This window comes from Cervus canadensis, chromosome 16 (genome assembly GCF_019320065.1).
Source record: "Cervus canadensis isolate Bull #8, Minnesota chromosome 16, ASM1932006v1, whole genome shotgun sequence".
NCBI lineage: Eukaryota > Metazoa > Chordata > Mammalia > Artiodactyla > Cervidae > Cervus > Cervus canadensis.
Genome location: NC_057401.1, coordinates 45350550 through 45363391, shown reverse-complemented (window position 1 = coordinate 45363391; position 12842 = coordinate 45350550). Strand labels below are relative to the sequence as shown.

At 37.2% G+C, this 12842-nt stretch overlaps 1 protein-coding gene across 1 annotated transcript in view; it reads right to left on the bottom strand.

Annotated features, from left to right (window-relative positions):
* LOC122454590 overlaps positions 1 to 8672 on the bottom strand; it is a 361135-nt gene extending 352463 nt beyond the window's left edge. Inside the window, exon 1 of the mRNA XM_043489174.1 lies at positions 7952 to 8672. Coding sequence (XP_043345109.1) covers positions 7952 to 8538 — 587 coding nt within the window. The 5' untranslated portion in view covers positions 8539 to 8672. The remainder of the gene's footprint in view (positions 1 to 7951) is intronic.
* Between the last annotated feature and the right edge of the window lie 4170 nt (positions 8673 to 12842).

The following is a 12842-nucleotide window of genomic DNA, read 5'->3' as shown; positions in this document are numbered from 1 at the left end:
GAAAATTTCTGTGTCCCTTTTAATCTCCAAAGGGGATATTATCTGATCTCTGACAATCTTGTATAAATGACAATGGCATGATTTTCACAAAAGGCTTGAAGAAAAGTGGGAAATAACATTTACTAAGAAGTTGTGTTGGAACATGGAAAATGAGCATCCCTTTTGTTCTCAAAGCAATCTTGAATGTGAAAAAAGTGAAAGTGTTAGTCGCTCAGTCCTGTCCAACTCTTTGTGACCCCATTGACTGCACCCCGCCAGGCTCCTCTGTCCATGAAATTCTCCAGACAAGAATAATGGAGTGGGTAGCCATTCCCTTCTCCAGCAGATCTTCCAAACCCAGCAACTGAACCTGGCTCTCCTGCATTGCAGGCAGATTCTTTACCAAGCCACCAAGGAAGCCCAACATAAAGGAATGAAATTTTTAAAAGATGAAATTAGATCAATTCAGCTAGAACAAATTTTGCGTAGACAAAAAGCTTAGCAAGGTGATTTTAATTTGATACTGAAGAATCTAAAATACTAGTGTTTCTTTTTTAATTTTATTTTTATTCTTATCGTTTATCAAAACACAATGGCATATTAATTGTATTTGTTAGAACTATTACTTCTTCTATCTGTGACTCCCCTCCATCATGCTTCCCATCTGTGTTTGGTAGCAGAACACAATTCTCGTAACTGATAAAGTGGAAGTGAAGTTGGAGTAGCATTTATTATAGGTTAGGTGGAACATATTTATGTGGATCAGAATCATCTCTATCCATAGCTACACTTTTCTTATCTGTCTGCGGAAGTAATAGCCTGGTACAATTCTAACAGCCATTGTCAAAACCCAACTAAGGTCACGAAAGGATACAGTCTCATTCAAGATCATGTCATGATATATATTCTATGGTATTAATTTTTGGACTTACGTAGGTAGTAAAAGAAAGAAAACTATATTGAGTGTTCAAAATTGAATTTAGTCTGTGTGAAATGTATTAGATGTGCAAAATTTAAAGGAATATTTTATTTCCATTTCTTGTCTAGTCAAAATAGAATATTTCTCTCAACGAAAATGTACTTGATGGCTATATATATATATATATATATACATAGGTATAGATATAAATATTTCACAATGTGAATTGCTTGAATAAAAAAATAATTCCTGTGTTTGCAGGGCATAAAACTTCATCATTACTACAAAATGTTAATAGCTATATCTGTGAAGTAGCATGTTCTGTATATTCCAAGCTATAGAATATCATCTTAATAAATCACCAATAATGAAATAAAACCTGGAAAAAAAAGTTTCCTTAACTAGCAATAATGAAAATAATAAAGTAATTGATCCTTCTGGTAGGTATCACAATTCAAGTGATGTTATATTCTCACTATAAAAACAGAATAAAATTTTGTTTCCACACAAAGAGGCTATCAAAAAGTATACTGATGGGCATTATTTCAGAATAAGAATACTGGATAGTTTATTGATATAAATATCAAGCCAGCATTCCCAATTCATAATTGTATTTGCAGTTTTTAAGAAGGTATAACATTAGATTTATTTTCTTATTTATTTTGGAAGACCTCTCTAAATGAATAAACTTCAAGAAACAAAAAATCTACATCCTATCTGTGCTTAAATCTCATTATATCTCAACTTGTGAAGTGCAGGTGGAGTTTCCAAAGGATAAGCACAGGTTAAAGCAGTAGGGGGAATCACTGAAAAAGTTGAATGCTCAATGTGAGAGTCATCTCTGAGTTTGCCTTGAAAAATGCTGGACAATCATTGCTTCAGATTGGCATCTTCAGCAAGAGAGAGAGCAAATGATTTGCATCACAATGAATCCAAGGAAGAATAACCCACTCCATTTTCCCTAACACCAACCTCCAGCAGTTTTGAGACAGCAGATGGATAACCTTGTCTATGTACAACTGGATTTATCAGTCATTCAAGTAGTGGGAGGGCAGAACAGTTTCATCTGATTTAAAATTTTGAAGTAATATGTATCGCTCACCCTTGAGAGCCAAATTTAGACTCATTATATGATGTGGGAATGTGTCCAAGACTGTGAACAATTTCTGGTTCTTATATCTATGTGCCACAGGATTTTCACAGCCTCTAGTTTTAGAGCCAATTGATTTTGAGATACTAACAAAGGCTCCTTTGAAGAATTGCCATTTAGAGGTAAAAAATTTCAGAGAAACCACAGATTTGGCAAATTATAGGGAACAGGGAAGAGGCTTCCTTTGGAAGGAAATGCTTAAAAAATTCATAGAAAATACAGTGTGATCAGGGGGAGGATTTAGAAAGAATAGAGAAAGATAATGCTTAAGTTGTCCATCTCCTCAGATGCTCACATTTTATTGAAAAAAAAGGTTTAGACTTGAAATAATTAAGCAAATGGCTTTCACTAATCTAACTCTCTCCTTCCCTAGACCTCGGACCCTGAATGAAGCAAAACATATAATCAAACACAATAAAATCATATTCTAAATTACTGGCCACTAACCCACTGGCCTTCTGTGCTAATTTGTTATATTCTGTTTGTCTACCAATTTACTCACTGTCCTATATAATCCTTTCATTCACTACATCTGACTTTAAATCTCCAACACTCTGTCCTCCTTACCATTAGCTGGTAACCTTTGCTTCTCTTTTAACTGACACTATAGAATAAATCAAAAGAGAATGGCTACCTGAACTATTCCATCTGTTCATATACTGTAGTCAGAGTCAGCGGTTTCTCCTGCTCATACAGAGGGACTATCACTGCTCTACACTAAGGCAAACTTGTCCATTTTTGCATTCAGCCCCATCTCTTTTCACCCATTCAAACAATGCCCCAGAAAATGGCCCTTTCTGCCATAACTTCCCTAAACTGATTCTATTAGTAAACAGTAATGGACTCTTGTTTACTTTAAAAAACAGAAAAAAAAAAAAACCACTTTTCATCATATAATACTTTCCTCTATTTTCTGCATAGTTACTCTGATTTATCTTTCTTTATTTTTCTGTTGCTCAAATGTATCAAGTGATTTCTTAATCCAGGAGCTCTGTATGTGCTCTAAATTCAAACTGCAACCACTTCTACATGATGGTTATATGATTTTGCATCTGCATCACATTCACATCCTTCAGGTTTTTCTTAAAATTTCATCTTATCATGGAGGCCTTCAATGAGCACTATTTATAATACAGCACTACGCCCCTAGCACCCCATACTTCCTATCAAAGCTTACTCTGCTTCTGCTGTATCTTCCCTCCTAATTCTTGTCCCTCTTTGACATACTGCATATTCAGAATATGGCTTTTTTATTACAGTGTGAGCTCCATGAGGATAGGAGATATTTAATATTTTAATGATACATTTTAGCCAATGAAATATAAAATTAGAGATACAGAGAAAATGACAATTTAAAAGAAAATATGTGATTTGTCAAAAAGAATAACAAATAGTACAGTGGTAAAACTGTTGAGTTTTCCAATTTAATTTAGTTGCCTTTTCAGTTCAGTGGGAAATGCTGTATTATCTGGGAAATGGAATTTAAAGCCAAAAGGTATGCAGCAGCATAGTTTACTTATCAGCTGAAAAAAAACTTTAGTCGTTAAGATCCAGTGTTCATCAGTGCATGACACAAATCAGAATACCATATATTGTTGACATAAATGTAAATGGGCAAAGCCTCTTTGGAAAGCAATAGGTAGTGTCTATTATTATATTTCTTTCAACAAACATATTCCGCTTCTGTGGCAGTGTGTTATAGAAATAGGCACACGTGTATCTCTAGATATACATAAATATTTTAAAATCTTTTAAATGGATACACATATGAATTCATGTATACATGTATGAATAATAGATAAAATAAATCAATAATGAACTTATTAAAAGGAAGGCTGGAAGAAAGGAAAAAAGAAGGGGAATGATTATATTATAGCTGTGATATAGTATATCTTGAGAGATAAGCCCTAAAATGTCAGGGAAGCCATAGTTACTCTCGAGTAGCTTTGCCTCTATAAAAATGCCCATTTCTTCATACACTATACTAATGACCACAGTTAAAGAGCTAAGCTGTTCTTCAAGGTTTGCCAAGTATGATAAAACTGTGAGTGTGGAAGCACTTTGGTTATATAATATTAGACTCTTACTATGCTATCTGCAAATTTGGAAAACTCAGCGGTGGCCACAGGACAGGAAAAGGTCAGTTTTCATTCCAATCCCAAAGAAAGGCAATGCCAAAGAATGCTCCTACTACCGCATAATTGCACCCATCTCACAGGCTAATAAGTAAAGCTCAAAATTCTCCAAGCCAGGCTTCAACAATACGTGAACCGTGAACTTCCGAAAGTTCAAGCTGATTTAAGAAAAGGCAGAGGAACCAGAGATCAAATTGCCAAAATCCACTGGATCATCAAAAAAGCAAGAGAGTTCCAGAAAAACATCTATTTCTGCTTTCTTGACTATGCCAAAGCCTTTTACTGTGTGGATCACAATAAACTGTGGAAAACTCTGAAAAGAGATGGGAATATCAAATCATCTGACCTGCCTCTTGAGAAATCTGTATGCAGCCCAGGAAGCAACAGTTAGAAATGGACATGGAACAACACACTGTTTCCAAATAGAAAAAGGCGTACATCAAGGCTGTATATTGTCACCCTGCTTATTTAACTTATATGCAGTGTACATCATGAGAAATGCTGGGCTGGATGAAGCACAAGCTGGAATTGAGATTGCCGGGAGAAATATCAATAACCTCAGATATGCAGATGACACCACCCTTGTGGCAGAAAGTGAAGAAGAACTAAAGAGCCTCTTAATGAAAGTGAAAGAGGAGAGTGAAAAAGTTGACTTAAAGCTCAACATTCAGAAAACAAACATCATGGCATCCGGTCCCATTACTTCATGGCAAATGGATGGGGAAACAGTGGAAACAATGGCTGACTTTATTTTAGGGGGCTACAAAATCAATGCAGATGGTGACTGTAGCAACGAAATTAAAAGACGCTTACTCCTTTGGAGAAAAGTTACGACCAACCTAGACAGCATACTAAAAAGCAGAGACATTACTTTGCCAACAAAGTTTCGTCTAGTCAAGGCTATGTTTTTTGTTTTTTTGTTTTTTACTTTTTCTTTTTTATCCATTTATTTTTATTAGTGGGGATCGGGATGGGGAATACATGTAAATCTATGGCTGATTCATGTAAATGTATGACAAAAACCACTACAATATTGTAAAGTAATCAGCCTCCAACTAGTCAAGGCTATGGTTTTTCCAATATTCATGTATGGATGTGAGAGCTGGACTATAAAGAAAGCTGAGTGCTGAAGAATAGATGTTTTTGAATTGTGATGTTGGAGAAGACTCTTGAGAGTTCCTTGGACTCAAGGAGATCCAACCAGTCCATCCTAAAGGACATCAGTCCTGAATATTCATTGGAAGGACTGATGTTGAAGCAGAAACTCCAATACTCTGGCCACCTGATGGGAAGAACTGACTCATCTGAAAAGACTGTGATGCTGGGAAAGATTGAAGGCGGGAGGAGAAGGAGACGACAGAGGATGAGATGGTTGGATGGCATCACCGACTCAATGCACATGAGTTTGAATAAACTCCTGGAGTTGGTGATAGATAGGGAGGCCCAGCATGCTGTAGTCCATGGGGTCGCAAAGAGTTAAACGTGGCTGAGCGACTGAACTGAACTGAACTGAACTGATGCTATCTGCCCTTTTCTGGCCAAAGCAAGGGTTCCAAGATGAGGATCAGATTATCCTAACATTGACACCAGTCTATGCAAGGAGCTAGCATGCTTATGTTTTGGACTTTTCAGTTATGCTATGCAATCTGATGCAGTAAAGGTTGGTTCCCCGCTAATATTTTGGAATCCACCACAGGAACTAAGGGGGAAGAGACTACTGTACATTACTGATGGAGACGGTCAAAGTAGCAAAATTTTATTTCCAATAATATAAAAATCTTAATGTTTTTGAAGAAATTTCTTTATAAATAAATGGGTCACAGTTTGCATCATTATGTAGCAATGTTTTAAAAAAATAACTCCAGATTTAGGTCTTAAAGATGTATATAAGTCAAGTGTTTCCAAGAGAAACAGGACCCAAAGGATTTGCGTATATAGAAATAAATTATTTTAAGGAATTGGCTTGTGCATTTATAGATATTGGCACATCCAAAATCTGCAGGGCAGGCTGGCAGGCTGGAAACTTATCAAATGCTTTAGTTGAAGTCTTAAGACTGTATACTGCCAAAGTCCCTCTTGCTAAAGGGGAGGTCAGTCTTTTGTTCAGTAAAAGCCTGCAACTTATTGTATGAGGCCCATCCACATTATGGTAAACAATCTACTTTACTCATAGTCCACCAATTCATGTTCATCTCTTTCAAAAACCCTCTCACAGAAACACTTATATTGTTTTGATCGACATTTGGGCTCTGTGGCCCAGTCAAGCTGTCAGGTAAATTTAAACATCACACAAAATAAAATTAATTTATAATCTTTCTACTTTCTCAAACTCAGTAGAGAATCCATGCATAGAAAAATATAAAACTGAGACTATAATGCATTTATTTAGCATATAAGTTTAAAATAACATTTTATTTTTGTTTGCTCTAAAATGATGTAAAGAAAGTCTTGACTAGGGGCACCATGAGAGAATTTTTTGCAGATATAAGAAAATCATATAAATGATTATATGTTGCATGTTCAAATATGTATGTGTTTTTGTACGAAAACAATATTCACAGATTCTCTTCAGTCGGTGCTACAAACTAATTTAAAATACAGCTCTAAATGCATAGTTGCTGGCTATTGTGAATAACAACAACAACAAAATAGAGCTAAGTAATAAACATGAGGTTTAGTGGTATTACACACAATCAGTTGGTGGATTTCATAACGTATTTTGAACTTGTGTTTGCAGGAGAATGATAAAAAGGTATAGGTATAGTAGAAAAAGGTATCATTTATAGTATAAGTCAAGTCCTACATTTTACACAGGAGGAAACTTACCACAGACTATAAGTACTTTCTCTCTTCATAAACTTTTCATTGACAGAACAAGAACGAGTATGTAAATCTACTCATACTAACCTCTGGCTGCAGAAATACATGACAATCACCTAGGTACCCAAATATGAGAATCATAATCTTTACAGGCTTTCCTTATTTGAATTATATTTTCTATACAGACAATGAAACTGTACAGAAATTAAGTCCAGTTTTACAATATCCCAATTACTTTCCTTTCCCTTTTTATTAATGTGATTTATCATGATAGATGCAATTTTACTATTTCAAATGAATGTCTTACCTTTGCATATAATATACAGGTACACAATTCTACAAATAATTTTTTGTGATTTCTTTATATTTCAGTATGTAAATATAACATGCAGTGTGCTTTTACCACTCAAAAATTATGTTTCTTATATGCCAATATAGATTTTTAATCAAGATTATTAATTTTAATCATGACATTGTATTATAAATACAATTTACCTATTTTCCTATTTTCTGGGATTCATTCTTATAAACAATGATGCTATAAACCTTCATATGCCTTTTTAATTTTACAAAGTAGCTACAAAATGTCCACAGTGGTATGCTTTGAATCCTTTCTCTGTATCCTTTTGTGTATCTACTGTTGGGTTTCGTTGTTGTTTTTTACAGTTATCATGGGACTTATCTTCATCATCTAACAGGATATAACAGTGTATTTTAATCTGATACAACTGAACTTTCATCACAGGCAGACACTCTACACATTTATTCCTGTTCTGTTATGTATTTTTTATATACATGTATCTTTTTGTATTGTGTATCTATTAACAAATTACTGTGGGTATAATTATTTTCAGTACTTTTGTGCAGAAAACTTTTAAACTCCAGTTAAGTGACTAACCCACCACCGTATTATAATATTAGTACGGTCTGAATTTGACTGTAACTGACCTTGAGCGGTATGCTGCAGGTGGTCCTGCATCCCGGGTGCACAGGGACCCACCAGGTGCCAGAGCGCTGGGTGAACCGGCCATCTGGATCCGGCCGACGGGATACAAGGCCAGGCCGCGGCCTGGTTTTTCGGCTCCTGCAATATGTCTGGGGCCACTGGCGCCACCAAGGCTGGCCAGGCGGTCGGCAAATCGGGAACGTGGGGTCCGGATGTTAGACTGCGGGCAGTCAGACACTGAAGCGGCCTGGGAGCCCCGGTGGTGGGGCCTCAGCGAGGTCAGGACGGGCCTGTCCCGGAGAGGCCTGGGGTCTGGTTGGTGGGAACCGTGTAGAGTCAAAGTTCTTGGGGGGCAGCCGGGCCCCGGGGTGCGTCTGGGCCCTGGAACCCTGGGAGCGGCCCCGTGCTGAGGTGGGTTGAAAGCCCGAGTCCGCAGTAGTGACCTGACTGACGTGTGGGGCCGGCTCAGGAGCCAGTTTCGCGGCTGAAGCTGAGGCCATAGGCGCCCCCCAGGGCCGTGGGAGCCCTCCAGGTTCAGAACTGGGAGGTCCCGGGGAGCCCCGTGTTGCGGGGGCGTCGGGCCGGCCATGGGAGCCGGCAGGTACTGTGGTCAGCCCCGCGCCAGAGCAGTCGGGGCCACGGGAATCCTGGCGCACGGCGGGCCCGTGGCCGGGGACAGCAGGAGTGTGCCGGAAGGGCGGTGTCCTGAGGCGCTGAGGTGAGTCGGGGGCTGCGCGCGCTGCCCGCTGGGAGCTGGGCTCACAGAGGCCGCTGGGGCGCCCGCCGGGGGGGATACCCGACCTGAGGGCGCCGGGGTGCAGCGCTGGAGGCCTTGTCAGGAGGCGCGTGCCTGGGAGCTGCCCAGGAGCAGGGCTTCCGGGAGCCCTCAGGGGCCATCTAGGGGCCAAGGTGGGTTACTCACTTCACTCTCTGGTTTGGGGGAAGCGTGATGGAGGGGTGGGGTGTGAATCTGTCTCTCCTATCATCTTCAATGGCATCTTTTCTTAAATTTGTGCTTCACGCAGGTGCTGTCATCCGTCAACTGAAGTATTTGGCTCTTGTGAAGGTATTTTCCTGCACAGTTGTTCAAACTGATGTTGCTGAGGGGACAAATGTTAGAAATTCCTATGCTGCTAGTTTGCTGACGTCACTTCTCCCCTCATTTATATTATACACTACTTTTATAATTCAGCTTTTAATAAGCAGTTTTCTTCTTTGGGGTGGGTTGGGGGGGCGGGGGGAGGGAGAAGGACTGTTGAATAGTGCCACCATGAACATTAACAAATATATCGGTATTCTTTAGGAATGTTCTTATGGAGCCAAAAGATAAGCATAAGCTCAGTTTTAGAAGTCATTTTCAGAGTATTTTCAAGTATACAGCCTCACCAGCAATGCATCATAATAAATTGTATTTCCATATTGCTGCTAACACCTGGAACCGGCAGTTATTTTCATTTTAGTCATTCTTGCATTTGTAAATTTGTAGCATTTTTTGATGACTGATGAAGTTGAACATCTTTAAATATGTTTATTGCTTATTTAAATATTTTCTTATATGAAGTATTGTTTTAAGTATCTGGGCTCTTTTTTTTTTTTTTTCTATTGGGTCATCTTTCTTTATTCATTTGTGCATTTAAAAAAAAAGATCTAAGTACAATGATTATCTTCTAATTTTGTAGGTAATTTTTATACTTTCTTAATTGTGACTTTTGAAGGGTATATATTCTTAATTTTATTGCAATCCATTTATTTTTCCTGTTACAGTCAGTGCTTATTGCAACATGTTTGAAAAAGAAACCTATCCTACTTCCATATCATAAAGATATCTTCCTACCCCATCTAAAATGGTTATTGTTTTAACCTTTATCATATGTGCAATCATTCTCAATGTACACAAAAATAAAATTTAAATGTATATGATGTAAAAAATTATGGATACATTTGTGCATGCTAGGTCGCTTCAGTCATGTCCGACTCTTTGTGACCCTATGAACTGTAGCCCATCAGGCTCCTGTGTCCTTGAGATTCTCCAGGTAAGTATACTGGAGTGGGTTGCCATGCCCTCCTCCAGGGGATCTTCCGGACCCAGGGATCAAACCTGTGTCTCCTATGTCTCCTGAATTGGCAGGCAGATTCTTTACTACTAGTGCCACTGATACTGATGCCATTAGCTGCTAAAAGTAGCCAAAAAATGAATAAAACTATAAAATGTCTGAAAAAATTTTTAACAAATTTGACCTAATAGGCATTTGTAGAACACTTTATACAAAACTGTAGTATCCACATTCTTTTCAAGTGTACATGGGATATTTAGTAAATTGACCATACGCTGAACCATAAGGAAAATGACCAACAATTTCAAAATATTAAAATCATTTGTTTTTGCTGACCTTAGTGGATCTAATCTAAAAATTAGCAAAAAATAGATAAGGGGGAAAGGGTATGTACATAATAAATAGTTAGAGTCAAATGATAAGGTCGACATTTAACAAATATTTGAACATAATAAACTATCACAAATGCTCTCTCTCAGAAGACAGGTATAGTGCTGATTAGAGGGAAACCGGTAGCCTTACATATATGCATGAGAAAAGATGATAGGAAGACAAGAGTTTATAATATTTCACTTAAGGAAGCTAGGGAAATAATAGGAAAATCAAATGTAAAGAAAAAGAAGATAAAGAATCAAATCTGGAGTTGGAATCAATGAGAGAGAAAACAAACATGCAGTATAGCAAATCAACAAACTTAAAAGCAGCTCACTGAAAAAGTTTATTTAATTAATAAACTTAGAGTAATATGGTAAAAATAAAAAGAGTAAATAAAATTACCAATATTGTTAATAAAAGAGGAATATCACACTGTATCTTATATATATCCATAAAGTAGCATGTGAATATTGTAAACAACATTACATTTTATAATTTGGATAAAGTAGATCTATTTCTCTAAATAATTATATTACCAAGTATGACTGAAAAAGAAAGGCAAACTATGAAGAATCTGGTTTCATTTTTAAGGATTACAAATTCATTTTATAAACTTTCTAAAAAAAAGGAAGACCAGTGATATGATGACCTCAGTGATAAATTTTTCCAAACACTTAAGGATGGAATAGCACTAGTCTTATGCAAATCCTTTAAGTATAGAAAAAGTTAGCCATTCTCATTTTTCCAGGATAGTTAAACTTTACTCAAAACAAACTTGGCAATCTAATTTACATAAAAATGTTTTTTCTAGTTTTGAAAATTTGACTTAAAGTTATATCTTGTGTAATTTTTGTTTTATAATTTCTACCTTAACTGTAGCTGAATCCTCTTTATTGTCCCTATATTGTTTACTTTATTATCTCTCCTTTTACTCGATTAGTCACTTTCATTTTATACTTAGAAAACACAGTAAATATTAGAGGCAACAAGGAAATGATCTTATAACTATTTTGAAAGAGAGCATGAGTGTATCTAAACTGAAAGAGAAGGAAATAATCCCTTCATTTGTGAAGGGTATCATTTGTGCATGTACTCTATGGACAGCAAAGTTCATACTGTGGGAGTCCATCTACCTAGAATTCAATGCTGGTCCCTAATTAACTTCCAAATATTCAGTTTATTCATTTATAAAATTTTAAGAGCTGACTTATATTACTCATAATTATTATGAAGAAAATTAAGTGACTGTAAATTCCATAGACTAAAGTTGACTTTGATATGTTCTTGGTATTATGTATTTTAAAATGATACCTTTATTGGTAGAAGTTATGCAGGCCAAGTTTAAGCACAGATTCAGAAAGATCTCTGTATCTCTGTAATTAAGTGCTGTGCAAAATTACTCAACCTATAAGGGGCTCTGGGTCCAATTTCCCTGGAATATATTAATAGATTGCTTCCTAGCAAGGCAAAGATTTGAAAGACTGTGGGCAATAACTAGTTTTGAGACAAAAGGAATTTTATCATTATTACCAGTTATGCATTGAGAGTAAAGGTCCTCTGTGTGACTGAGGGCCTCTAGCACATGAATTCCTAGAGGAGTTCAGCAGTTTCAAGATTGACGGTTGCCAATGCCTGGTGGTGGTGCTTTAGTCCCTACCTAGTGTCCAACTGTCACTACCCCATGGACTGTAGGCTGCCAGCCTCCTCTGGCCTTGGGATTCTCCAGGCAAGATTACTGGACTGGGTTGCCATTTCCTTCTCCAGGGGATCATCCCAACCCAGGAACCGAACCTGGGTCTTCTGCACGGCAGGCAAATTCTTTCCTGACTGAGGTACAAGGGAAACCATGTCACAGGGAAGAAAATGGCTAAGATGATGCTTTGAATAGGTTCCCACCTGACAATGGAGTTTCTGCTGGTTCTCCAAATTTTTATAAAGAATGAATTGAAGACTCTATTTGAGTCTTGCTCAAATAGAAGACTGAAAATCCTTCTATTTGAGCAATACTTTACAATAATCCAGAATAACAGCATATAGATGCATAATATGGTGACAAATATGCACACAAATGCATAAATGTTGTAGAATTTTGTTTCTTCTTAAGTTTCTTAAACCTCAGGGCACTAGAGTTTGTGGGAGGACACTTTAACTTATTATTCAAGTCTCTTTGGATTTTAAAGTCTCTTTTTTTTTTTTTCTGGCCAATAAGCATGTCTCTTGAGGAACTGTCTATTTTGTCTTTGTTTCTGTTTTATTTATTTATTTTTTATGGTATTTATTGGATAAAAGGCTTGCGTGATTTTGTAACTGGGAAGGAATGCTGTCATTTGAATTCTAGTCTTTTCATTGTCATCTGTGTAGACCTGTATCCCCACTGCAGGACAGTCTGGTCAGACCACAGGGTATTTTCATTTTTGTTTTCCAAAGAGAAAAAAGTTAAGTTGTTGCTGTCCTTAGATTCAGG